Source organism: Scardinius erythrophthalmus, assembly GCF_964197995.2.
Source record: "Scardinius erythrophthalmus genome assembly, chromosome: 7".
NCBI classification, from domain to species: domain Eukaryota; kingdom Metazoa; phylum Chordata; class Actinopteri; order Cypriniformes; family Leuciscidae; genus Scardinius; species Scardinius erythrophthalmus.
This window is the reverse complement of record NC_138227.1, coordinates 22861515-22874861: the sequence shown is the minus strand read 5'-3', so window position 1 is coordinate 22874861 and position 13347 is coordinate 22861515. Positions and strand designations below refer to the sequence as shown.

At 37.8% G+C, this 13347-nt stretch overlaps 1 protein-coding gene across 2 annotated transcripts in view; it reads left to right on the top strand.

Moving 5' to 3' along the window:
* cuedc1b (CUE domain containing 1b) overlaps positions 1 to 13347 on the top strand; it is a gene marked incomplete at its 3' end in the record, with an annotated part of 25780 nt that extends 12433 nt beyond the window's left edge. Inside the window, exons 2-11 of one of the 2 annotated variants that reach the window (XM_081370333.1) lie at positions 2071 to 2697; positions 5429 to 5556; positions 5891 to 6017; positions 7594 to 7813; positions 8161 to 8229; positions 9152 to 9241; positions 9332 to 9425; positions 9716 to 9774; positions 10503 to 10572; positions 10770 to 13347. In XM_081370333.1, the coding sequence (XP_081226459.1) occupies positions 2401 to 2697; positions 5429 to 5556; positions 5891 to 6017; positions 7594 to 7813; positions 8161 to 8229; positions 9152 to 9241; positions 9332 to 9425; positions 9716 to 9774; positions 10503 to 10572; position 10770 (1155 nt within the window). In that variant the 5' untranslated portion in view covers positions 2071 to 2400. Of the gene's footprint in view, positions 1 to 2070; positions 2698 to 5428; positions 5557 to 5890; positions 6018 to 7593; positions 7814 to 8160; positions 8230 to 9151; positions 9242 to 9331; positions 9426 to 9715; positions 9775 to 10502; positions 10577 to 10769 lie in introns of those variants that run through there. The other variant, XM_081370332.1, reaches the window with a different exon arrangement.

Genomic DNA, 13347 nt, shown 5'->3' with positions numbered 1-13347 from the left:
GCCAAGTAGGTCATACTCTTAGAAAACCACTCTTGTTTCTGTGACCTTTCTTGTTGTGCGTCGTCAAGGCATCGCAGCGTCTAAGCCGAATGAGTAAGTAGATGCAAAACAGGCACTGAGTTCAGTAGGGAACTATAACAATACCTTTTCACTCAAAACACAATCCTCAAGCCACTGAAACTGGCCACGAGAGGAATTTTTCCTCGATCACTAAACCGTGCTCCCCGTCTCTCTTGACGGCATCCCTGCAGGCATGCATACGCTTTCATGTCAGTGTACGGCGAAGCATCCTGTTTACATCACAAAAATGTCTCCATGCCAACGAGAGGCTGGTGAGGGGTGCTGGGTCCTGGCAGTGCCATGTGGGCTTGGCTCGGGCTCGGCTGTGTGTATTGTTTCAATGAAGCAGGGATTTCTCTGCCCTGCACTGAGAGGAGAGAGGAAAGGGAGTGTGGAAATGGGGCAAGGCATATGAGATCCCAGAACATCACAGCAAAGTTGTAGCCATGCTCTGCAGACTCGTGCATTTTTAGCATTCTTGTTTCGCATTTTTAACAGAAAGCAGGTGGTTTGGACAACTAGATGTCGAGAGGACTGGGGCCTGAGAGTGGTCAGGATTTGCTTTCAGTAGTCTGAAGGTAAAGGAATGCACTTGCATCTAAAATTATGTTTTGAGCTTGGCAATAATAGATTTTGCTGTTTGTCACTAGTACTGATTGGTGTAGGTCCTAAAGAGAACACACTGAAAATAGGTTTATTTAAACCTGAAAATAAACAATGTTTTAGGATTATAAAATTAGACATTTATAAATTGATAGATACATTTAATAATGTATTTAAATTTTATATAGATTTATGTATTTTTAACTTTTAAGCATATAAAAATATATATATATTTATATTGCAGATTTGCAAATAAAGTTACAGTATCTAGCTGGCTAACATAAATAATGTTTTGCACTGAAACTGCAAGAATGTATTACTACCATTCAAAAGTTTGGGGTTAGTAAGATTTTTTTTTTGAATTTTGAATTTTGAATAAATTAGTACTTTCATTCAAGGATGCATTAAATTGATCAAAAGTGCCAGTAAATACTTTTACATTGTACATTTCAAATAAATACTGTTCTGTTCATCATAAAATCCTGAAAAAAGTATGTATCCTGATTTCCTCAAAAATATTAAGCAGCACAACTACTAATGCTTTCAGCATTAATAAAAATAAATGTTTCTTGAGCACCAAATCATCCTATCAAAATGATTTCTGAAGGATCATGTGACACTGAAGACTGAAGTAATGATGCTAAGAATTCAGCTTTGCATCCCAGGAATTAGGCTTGTGACATTTTAAAATATATTCAAAGAAAAAAATGATTAATTTTAAATTTTAATAACATTTCACAATATTACTGTTTTTCCTGTATTTTTGCAGCTTTGGTTAGTATAAGAGACTTCTTTCATGTGCTTATGAATTTATAGCCATCTTGGATTTGCATTTATTTCCAGCTATTATTGCAAATAAAAATAACTTGTATTATTAATAATAACTATGATAGAATAAAGTTATATAAAATAAAATAAAATACATTTGTGGTGGGGCCAGTTAAAATGTTGATAAGTACAAATCTGAACTATTGGCGTGAATGTTCAGATTCCAAATGTTCAAAAATGTTTCTAAATCGTGAATTTAGTGTAATAATTTCCATATGTAGTATTTGGATTCCCCTACTGTCATCTAGCCCCTGGTTTCTCACCCGTTTATTTATTTCCTACTCTAGAATTCGGCTCTACTCACTAGCGTTGTTTTTTTTTTTACTTCTCTTTCGTCTGCTTATTTCTGCCAGTGTCATTATATCTGCGGATGTCATTATAGCCGTCTCTCAGGGATAGATGGCTTTGTAGCAACGTGTGTGGACTAAATACAGGGTGGTTAGTCTCCAGAGCGAGCCAATGAGAAGCATGAATTTCAGACCATTAACTGGTTGATGTTTGGCAGTCATAGGTTTTTATAATGAACTGTTTCGTTTCAAACAGTCTTGTTAACTGCATGCCTCTGTATTTGTTTTTTAGTTTGAGACGAACTAATGGGGAGATCACACAGGCGGACACAAAGCTAGAACGCTCAAGACCAGATCATCTACTTCCTTCGTGCCAGGGACTCCATACTGTCGTGTTGGATGCAGCTTAATAAGCAGAAGAAGAGAAAGAAAGGATTTCTCTCACTCCAGCGGACTAGATTGTTGTCGGTATGATGAAAAAGTGAACTTGAATAGTTCCAGAAACCAAAAAAAACCACGTGAGACGGACCTAGAACTTTTGTGGGGGACATCGGGCTGAAGTGGGCGCCATCGTTTCCCACGTGGCATCGTTGGTCGGGTAAGGAAGCGGGGATTCTGTAGGATGACCAGCCTTTTCCGACGTAGCAGCAGTAATGGAGGGTCTAGGGGTGGCGGAGGCTCGGCTGCAGGCGAGCTCAACAACTCCAGGCCCAACCGGCAAGTTCGACGGCTTGAGTTCAACCAGGCCATGGAGGACTTTAAAACCATGTTCCCTAGCATGGACTATGAGGTGATCGAGTGCGTCCTGCGCTCCAACAATGGGGCTGTGGATGCCACCATCGACCAGCTCCTGCAGATGAGCATCGACGGGCAAGGCTCAGATGACAGTTCGGATTCAGATGACAGCATCCCACCAGAGGTCAGTGTCTTTTAAAGTAGGCCTACCTATATTCCCCATATGATTGCATTTCTTCAGAGGAAGAAAAAAGCAGTGCTCAACGCTAAGGATTTTTTTCTGCAGGCCTGGTCAGGCCAGTGGTTTAAATTTGGACGTGCCCTGCACCACAACAAAAAATACAATAAAATAACTATTTTTTTCATTGTCTCATGTAACCTTGTAATAAATACAGTTATGGCTCCAAACATTTTGATACCAGTGAAATTTAAAGGTGCTTTAAGCGATGTCACGTGTTTTTTAGGCCAAACATTTTTTTGTCACATACAGCAAACATCTCCTCACTATCCGCTAGCTGCCTGTCCCCTGAACACACTGTAAAAAAACGCGGTCTCTCTAGACACCACAGACTCCACAAACAAAAACAAACTGGGCTCACCCGCACCACGAAACACAACAAACAGTGTTCCAGCCAATAACCGACAAGAAGTATTTGAGGGTGGGGTTTGGGGGGTTAGTGCGCGTGCACGTGAAGGGGGTGTGGAGGAGAGAGAAGCAGAAGAGGGAAGTTTGAATTATGGCCGACACACGACCAAAGAGACGACGTTGCGATGAACAAATTGCAAAGAAGAGGGACAAGGATAAGGAACGCGCGAAGTCCCGAATTTACATCGGAAAAACCTTCGAAAGGTGGCGAGAACTCCGCCGACAGAAGGGCTTCCAGTCCGACATTCAGTTGTTCTGTTTTTTCAGAACAGGTTCTTTCTAAACTGACGTTCATGTTCGCCAAACCAACACAAGGATGTAATTAGCTAGAACTATGCAGTCAGCGTTAACTTTGGTGAATACAACATATATGTTTCTAGCAGCGATCAATCTCTATTGTAAATGATCAAGCAAATTCACAGTAAGGCGACAATTTGTGTGAATGATGTTTTCATCCACTGTTTGTTATGAATTTGAATGTTCATTTATAGGCTATTAACAACTTTGACTAAATTAGTTTACGACGCCGCCGTTGTTTATGCTCACTGGGAAACGCGAAGCTAACATTATCTTGCTATTATTGCGTCCTTGAATGGGAGCTATAGTTATAACCTCAGGTGGCGAAACAATTTTAAGATAATGTTTCTCTTTTTCTGCATTCTGTTCTGCAATATATAAAAGCATTTATCTAACTTGGCGACATTACACATTGAATGAAGTATTAGTAAAACTTAACTTTGTTTGTAGTGACTACTTTGACTTTCCTTTATGCCGGAAGGGAGGGGAGGAGGGAGGAGACGGGATGAGGAGGAGGGAGAGTCTAGCTAGCCTCCATTTTGTTTGACAACAATTCGAACGTCAAGTTACGTCTTCTGGCATCGCTTAGAGCACCTTTAACAATTCTCAATTAACTACTTGCCTAACTAATGTACATTTCAAACATTATTAAAGACAATTAAACAGTCAGTAATAAAATAAGAACAAATAAATAAATTAGCAATAGCACAAATAGATGCATTTAAATTGAACAGTGCTTTTAGTTTTTCAGGTAGGTCTAACAGTGACAATTTTGTGAACTGTCCCAAGTGTCTTTCACGCTGACCCCTGAAAAGTGACATTTTAATAAATTAAAAGAGGTCCATTCAGCTTGTGCACTTAGCTGAATCTGTAGCAAACTATGTTTTTTGAGGCATTCTTCACACCTTATTTTAAGCGGGGTGTAATAATCAATACGTTTCTTACCCACTGTGACAGTCCTCTAACACCTGACTTCTCTGATAAGAAACTGTGTCAGGACTGGGCTTGGAGACGGATCTGAGACACATTACGGTGTATCTGTCTGTTTCTCCATCTGCTTCATGGCCCAGTGGAGATGCTCTGCCATTAGACTTTGATGCGATCCTAAGTGAAGCATAAACTGCAGTGCATTTTGTTTATACGTTCTGCCACGATTCTGTGTGTAGATGCTTTTAAGAACATTCCCCACTGGTGTATTTTTTTCTCTTGCATTATTTATAATCTTCTGTTTATATGGGGATGAGTTGGAACAGTATGTGCATGTGCTTTACTGCACAGGCTGTTTGTATGAAAATCACAGCAAACATTGACCTGAGATGCAATAAAAAAAATGTTTTAGGTCAATTTTCTTTCACTAGGTCACACCCATATCAGTCTACTATATAGCCTGCAATTAATTCAATAATATTTTTTTATTTAATTATCAATTTAATTTAATATGGTATTAAATTAAATTTAAATATCCAATTAAATAAAAAAATGGCTTGGAGCTTTTAAATAAAAACACTACTTTATTTATTTTTATTTGAGCATCAACAGTTGAATGTGCGAGCAGTGTCTACATTCTGTTTGCTGTGATTTTGCAGTACAGCACATTGATTATTTTTTTTTATTTTTTTTGTATTTATCTTTACATTGTGTAAAAAAGATCCATTAGTACCATTTAGGATTGTCACAATACCAAAATTTCACATTTTAAAAAAAAATGGAATTTAAATATTAACAAATTTAATTAAAACAATGGCTTGTATTGTTCAAGCAAAGACTAGTCAAGTTTAATTTAATTATCAACTTGGTACCTAAGCATCCATATTTTTTGACATTCCTTCTACCATTACTTGTTTTAAATTAATAGCTGACCAATACTAAATAAATGAATGATTCTGTGCATTAGAAAAATCATTCATTTTTTTCTCAATAAAAGTTTCTTGTTACTGCTAATTGCATTTGTTTTCTCTTGTGCTTTTATCAGATTCTTGAGCGGACCCTCGAGCCAGACAGCTCAGATGAAGAGCCGCCCCCTGTCTACTCACCACCAACATATGACATGCACATATATGACAGGAAATACCCTGATGCTCCTCCCGTTCCTCCACCCAGGTTATAAATATTTTTGAGAGCAATCTTAAAAGAATTACTGAAACATCATCAGTCTTGGAAATAGGGTCATCACAGGTCCTTGTTCATTTAGTCACGGTTCTCTAAACTGATGCCCCCTGGTGTTCATAAACCATATTGCAATTCCTGTTGAGCCGTTTGTTTGCGGTTTAATAGCCAAGATGCATGTAATTCCATTTCTCCACAGATGTAATACTCATTAATTCACAAATGCTTATTGGGTCAGACACAATGCAGGAGCTGTAATTTAATTATTAGACTGATGTGAGCATTTTGAGTATTGAAACAAATGCCACTGGGCTCTGTTATCTTTCAGATTCGAGGCCCAGCCTCCCCCTGGACACAGGCAAGTCCAAGGTTACAAAAACTGGAACCCACCGTTACTTGGCAATCTGCCTGATGACTTCCTGCGAATTCTGCCCCAACAATTGGACAGTATACAGGTGAGCATTTGTCATGTGATGCAACAATGTTTCAAAGTTTGGGGTCAATAAGAAATGTATTTTATTCAGCAAGGATGTGTTAAATTGATCAAAAGTGAGAAAGACATAATGTTACAAAATAATTATATTTCAAAATAAGTGCTGCTCTTTTGAACTTTATATTCATCAGAGAATCCTGAAAAAAAAAAAAATATTTTCCACAAAAATATTAAGCAGCACAACTGTGTGTGAACGGCCCTTTAGTTAGAGACATTGAAAAACATTTAAAAAAAATCGTACTTACCTTAAAACTTTTGAACGGTAATGTATCGTAGACTGAACTAGAGTATCACACTGCCTTTAACACTTTTCCTTTTTGTTTAAGGGTTAAAGCACAGTCTGTATTCTCAGTTCCAGGCAGTTTTTTTTTTCCTTTTTCTTTTTTTCAAGTGCCCTCTGGGCTCTTTTGCTATTCAACAATATATATATAAAAAAAGCATTAATAGTTCAGAAACATCTTTAGAAGTCTAGAGGTTTGGTCATTAAAACATGCTAATGCAATGCAGAAGTGCCACAGGGAGGCCATTGTGTAGTTGCTTTTAAGCTCTTATGCCATATCATGCTCTCTTAATGGCTAGATTAACTATAATGGTGTCCTTGATCCATTGTACATATACAGTTGTCCTGCATATGATGAATGTATTTGATATTCACTATGGCAGCATGACAGTCTCATGTTATTAAAGTTCACACTTAAACAGTATGTGTTTTTAGTAGAGTGAATCTTCTCTCAACATGTCTGGGTCATATTTCATCTAAAAATACACAGAAATATAGGAATAACAAAGCAGCCTGTTTTTAAGCATATTTTCCTCCATTTAAAGGGATGGTTCGTAGTAATTTCAACCTAGGGTCCTTTGAACCATGAGCTCGAGCCAAACACACACACACACACACACACACACACACACACACACACACACACACACACACCCCAGAAGCCTTTTTTCCCTTAGTGGAACATTATTTAAGTTAGAGCTTATTTAGTGATATCCGCCGAATGGCTTAGAGCAAAGGCTAATGGATCCTAGGCTGTATCTCCCACTAATAATGCCCGGAATGGTACCAAACTTCTATGTAGGTTCTGTACTCATAAAACAAGGCATTGGAAAGTTTTTAAGTACATCAGGAGTTTATTTAAAAAACACTTGGCTGATGGCTTATGCTACCACTAACCCGGATGTCGAGGTCACTTCCGTGATTTGGGAAAAGCCCGTAAAAGACCTGGCAGAAAGTGATGCATAAGGAGGATGTAGTGTAACGACGCCCAGTTCCAGGAATGCACTTATATTTTGTTGGTAGTACCAGTTTGCAACAATTATTAGTTAACACTAAGTTGTCAAAACTTTGGAAAAAATAATAAAAAATGCATCGCTTTCTATTAAAATTTTAGTTTTCAGAAACTGTTTATTTACTAAATTTTACTACAGAGAACTGCACTAAAACAACCCTGTTTTAAAGTTTGCCAGTTCTTTTGGATTTTAATGAAAGCCAGTCTGATTTTCTTACATATTCCGTACCCTTCGATATTCTGCAGGGCTCTCAGAGTAGCATCTCCATGCCCTCTTCCTCCTCCTCCTCAGTACCCCAGGAGGACCCAACTGTGGCGGCCGCCACAGGTACAGGTGGAGCTTCAGAGCAGGAACGTAAACTGAAGCAATATTTGGAGGATGAGCGTATCGCTCTCTTCCTGCAGAACGAGGAGTTCATGAAAGAGCTGCAGAGGAACCGAGAGTTCCTCGTTGCGTTGGAAAGAGGTAGGAAGACGCCCACATGCTAAATGGGACAATGAGCAGTTTCTGATAAACTCTACTTCCCTTCCTTTCACAGTTCCACCTACACAAATCCTAAAGAGTGAATTCTTATGCAAATTAACTCAGCCCAGCTTTGAACGTTGATGGTTTTGTTTTTTCTCCAAGGCCATTAGCAGTGTCTATTCCTCACAGCAAGATTTTGTTATGCTTTGTCATACACATTTTGTGCTTTTCCACACAGATTGTTTGATATACCTTGAGCCTATGAGCGGTCTTCTTTGGATGACTTCATATCCTTGTTGAATGCAGAATGTAAAAGACTTCCATAACACCTGCCTTCTATGTTTTAGATCGATTAAAATATGAGTCAAAGAAATCCAAATCCAGTCATTCATCAGCTAGCATGGAGAACTCCACAGGTAGATATCATTCACCTGAACTGTGGTTTTGCATTTTTGCGTGTGTGAGCATGTACGTCACGCTGTGTCTGTGTGTATAAACAAAAAGGCCCTGATATGCTCACAACAAAGGTCTTTTATGTTCTTCTCTTAGGGCTTAAACAAGTTTTAAAAATACCTTTGCAGTGGTATACTGTTAGCAAACATCTCAACACCGCCAAAGCTGTTTGAATATGTAAATATGTTCTGAGTGCTTTCCTCTCAATAACAAAAAAAAAAAAAAAAACACCCCAAAAAATTACAGTGATGAGAAAACAGCAGTTAAGAAAGCATCTGATCATATGGATATGGATGTGGATATGTTTGCACAAGCTCTGCAATTCAACACGCTACATTTATTTAGCACTTTATATACAGATTGCTTTAAAGCAAGCAGCTTTACGGTATTAAACATGAAAAAACAGTGACTCTATCAGAATTTCAGTTTCTACTATAAAGCCGCTCACTAGTTGGCTCTCTCATGTTTTTACTCGCGGACGTCTGACCTTGACGGACTGAACAGAAGAAATTAACCAAGGAAGATTTCCACACAGAAGAAGGAGCCACAGACCACACGTTCCTAATATGTAATCGCCACCGACCAATGGTAGTTTGAGGTGTTTACCAGACAGATCGAACTTTTCGCTTCGAAGTTGCGAACTCCAGAAACTAACTTAATTTTGACGTGATTTTGTCCGAAATTACATCACACCAGTTTGTTCTTCAGTTTAGCTAGTTTCTTTCAAAACCCCTAAATTCTCAATAGTGAAAGCACCACTATTACAGTTATTATTACAGTTATTCATATTAAAGGGTAGAAAGTGTAAAATTTAAAATGTAACCCATTTTGCAACATTTTTGTTTTAGAAATCAAGATGCTTTACTTTTTTTCCCTGAAACACAGGAGACCACTATGCTTCCGGATCTGTAGAGGCATGCACAGCAGTCTCAGATGACGCTCTGTTCAGAGACAAGCTAAAGCACATGGGGAAATGTAAGTTCACCTGAAAATAATTGTTTATTAAAGATACTTGTTGAACGTAAATTTCTGTTGAATTGTAACATTCTTCATTCTCATCTGCAGCAACCAGGAAGAAGCTGTTTGAAATCGCCAGAGGGTTCTCGGAGAAGACGAAGCGGAGGAAGTCTAAAAGAAGAACGTTGCTACGGCATCATTCGTATCCTTCAAAATGTGCCAGAACCACTTTAGCTTAAATCAAAACAGTAGGAGTGTAAAAAATAAAATACTATGTGAAATCAGAACTTTTAGAGCAATCATGAAATCGAAAATAGGACAAAATTGAGTTATGAGTTATGGTGCTGTGTTTTTAATGTTGAACTCAGTGGCTCCCCTGTTTTGTGTTCAGCGAATTCCCCAACAAATGCTATGTATGGTTCTTGGCAAAGTAACTTTGGTTCAGTTGAGTAAATTTAGTGTTGACTGTTTACTTTGACTGCACTTTCTCAGATTGGGCACAGCCAACTCCACTGCCAACCTCCTAGACGATGTGGAAGGAAACCCATGTGGTAAGACTTTCCAATTTTCCAAGCCAATTTTTCTGATTTGCTCTTCCTGCCATTGATAGAATTTTCTGGCAATCTTTGTTTTCGCTGTTATACGGTAGAAGGCGCTATTACCCATCTTTTGAAATAGTACAGAATCTCCGGATCAAAACAGTCAAAAAGTTCTGTAGAAACAAGTGATAGAAGCACATTGTTGTTCAAATTATTGCTTTAACTTGATGTAGCAGAATTAATACCACAATAAATTAACCTCATACATGAATACAGTTTAGCAATGGAAAGAGAGCTGAAGCAGAATACAGGAAAGCGAGAAGTTATAGCATTGTTTGAAATTCAGCAGATCAACAGCTTTGAGCAAACCATCATTTTCTAGTCTAACACACCCTTCTTTAAAAGGGGTAGGGAATAGGGATACTTAATGGTTCATATAATTAGACTAAGTTTGATACTTGCATGTCTCGCCCTTTTGAATAAAAGTGTCCTGATGTAATTTGTTGAGGCTTCAGTTGATCTTTGCTGATGTTGTCTTGATGAGAGAGAACCAGTTGGAGTCAGAGAATCCTTTGGTGATCCTTTGGAACAACTCTGGATCTATCTATCATCTAATCTATCTCTATATTTGTCTGTCTGTCTTTAATAATTTAATGAGGCCATATTGTGAATTCAGTTAATTGTACAGTCCTGCTTTGGACTACATTTTTAATTTGGGATGCCGGGGTGTGTCTTTCTAGATGAAGAAAGTCAGCTCAGACGATTGGCTCCACAGGAAGAGGAGGAGCCACGCAAGGAACCACTATCATGGTGAGTGGCTCATGTAGTGAGATTCTTCACTTTCCTTTTGTGTCCTTTTTTGTATTTTCTAAACCCAACTACAGGGGCTTCAGTGCGGATGATTAATCATCTCAGAGATGATATTCAAATTCGTTCCACTAGAATAAAAATCCTGCAACTGACATAGATATCGAGTAGTAACTAACCTCTTGCAAATTTCATTCCAGATCCCTCCTCTGTGCTCTTGGGAAATTAGGATTTCCATGGTGACCTCAGAATGACCCATGGCTGATAGCTCCTTATCTCAGCGGCTCCAGTGCAGGCAAAATCCCAGACTCGAGAGGGACAGCCCAGGCAGGACTGTATGATCATTTTGTAGCAGCCTTTTGCAAGCCTAAGATTATTGTTACCTACATTTGATTACTATAATAATTATTGTATTGTAACTGTTTGTTAATATTTGGTTTCATATGTAAAATTCAACAGCTATAGTACTGATTTTCCTATGTATTTTTCTTTTTTTTATCCCTAATCATCTGAAAAGAAATTTCCTTTTATGTTTGTTTAAAAATATCAGTTACCTGAGGAGTTTCTTTCCCCATTTAAGGCAAATATTTGATTTATTACTGTCCAGAAGTGACACAACTAACTGTCAGTTGTTTCAGCGCATTAGTATATAACTATTTCTTTATTTTCAATGAACCCTGCCACTCTCAGTCTAATCTGCACATTAAACATCAACGGCATTTCCTCAAAGAATGTACCCAGACTGTCACGTTTATTACTCAAAGGGTTCGGGTTTCTTAGGGGTTTGTTTTATCCTTTCTTAATCATTGCTATCAAGGAAAAAAACATTATTCAGGTCTCCATTTAGTGTGGTGTGATTTTAGGGTGCTGAATAGTCCATTTCCATGGCCCATTTTGACTTTTTTCATACAATTGAATCAAAACAGAGTTCATTTAGATGAGTCGACCTCTCTTGAGTGGTGTCCAGCCAAGAAAGGCAATGCACACTGTCAATGGCAAAATTTGATTTAAGTAATTTTTACAGAAAAAGAGAAAGGCCAAAAAGTTGGCCTGCTTCTCATGTTTGCACTGCCATATCTGTTTTATAAGATATTTGAATGCTTTTTTTTTCAATTGTGTCTTTGTGAAAAGTGATTCGATTTGTTTGTTTGAGCCAGTATAGTTGCCATTTGAACATCTGTATTTTTTTTATTTTTATTTTTTTTTATCTTTGAACAGAACAAGCGGAGTAAATTTTTAATGATTCTGTCTTTGAACCAACCAAAAAGCTGGTTTGCTTTTTCTTGCAAATCCCACTGAATGATTTACCCTAACGCTGTGCTTCCAGTAGGTCACGTGACTATGTCATAAGATCAGAGGTCTAACTGTGATCCACCAATAAGAATGTGCTATTATGTTCCTTTTAGTGTTGTGCATCCCAGTATTGATTAGGTGTAAAGTAGCCAATTGGAGGACACTGTGTGACATTTATGATGTTTGTTTGTGTTTTATGTCAGTCAGATTGTCCAACTGATAAATCTGGTAGTTTGAAACCACCTAGTTACAGTATTATATGTGCCGAAGCACACTTTTTGGATTCCTCGATGGTACTGATACACTTCAAGCTCCTGAAATGGCTATTGAAACTTGCTAATTTTGTTTAAAGGGCATTATGTACAGTATATGAAGTCATGATCATGTTCATGTCACTTATGTTATTAAATGATTTTTGCCATTATTACAGATTATATAGGTATCCATAGGCATCATCAATGACGTATATTTCACATACAGTAATTATATGTTCTGTGAAGTGTAATAGCCTTTATGAAATATGTGGCAGTGCCATGCATATTTGCATGATGTTTTTTTTTAGATCTTTTATGGATGGCACAGAGCAACAAGTCAGTAATTAGTTTTGAAAATGATGTGAATTGAAAGAACAAAGGTTTTGTAAGAGCAAAACCTTGTTGAGAGTAGCAACGCATACCGCACAGCCCATGTTCCCAGCGTTGTCGTCTGCGATTTAGAGCAGGACTGTGTGATATTTTCCCTTCCATCCTGCTTTTTAACATATTTTATCCTCTCAGGGAACTTGCTCTCATTTCACTTTCTGCTAAAAGCACAACTAAAACTGAAAACTTCATAGCGCAGATGCTTCATTGATATGCAAGGTAGCGCCGTCTGTTTACTCGTCATGAGGTTGATATGAACAATTCAAGGACTGTGTGGATGATCTGCTTCGGTATGTAGCCAAGTTCCTTTTCTTGATCACGTGTCCTTGCGTGTTTACCCGAAATGTTTTCAAGATCTACTTCTTCATCTTCTGTCCTTATATGGGAGAGATAGAGGAAGATGTGTTCAGAGAGTGTCGTGTGCGAGCCACGTGATTTTAAGTGGCTCTTAACAATTAGTGGAATGTAATATTTATACTGTATTAGAAGGAAACAACTGTACATAGTAATTGGCAATTTTTTAACATCAAATATTTGATCTTGCAATTATTTTTTTCTGTCCCCTTTCTTTTGAAGAATATTATTCTCACCAAATTAAGTTGACTCTTCCTCTATTTGTCCAAAATAAATGTGATTGTCCCGCATCACATCATTCACTTAAGACTATTTCAAGTTCTGGACTTTTCTTGCAATCCAGATGTTTATTAGCTATTGGAATAAATAATAAAATTGTTGTACTCTGAATGATCATGTCATTTTTTCCTCCCCCAAAAAGTCAAGTATTCAACAACGATTCTAGGTACAGGAGTACATGGAGTTGGTGTCAATAGAAAATGTAAACGAT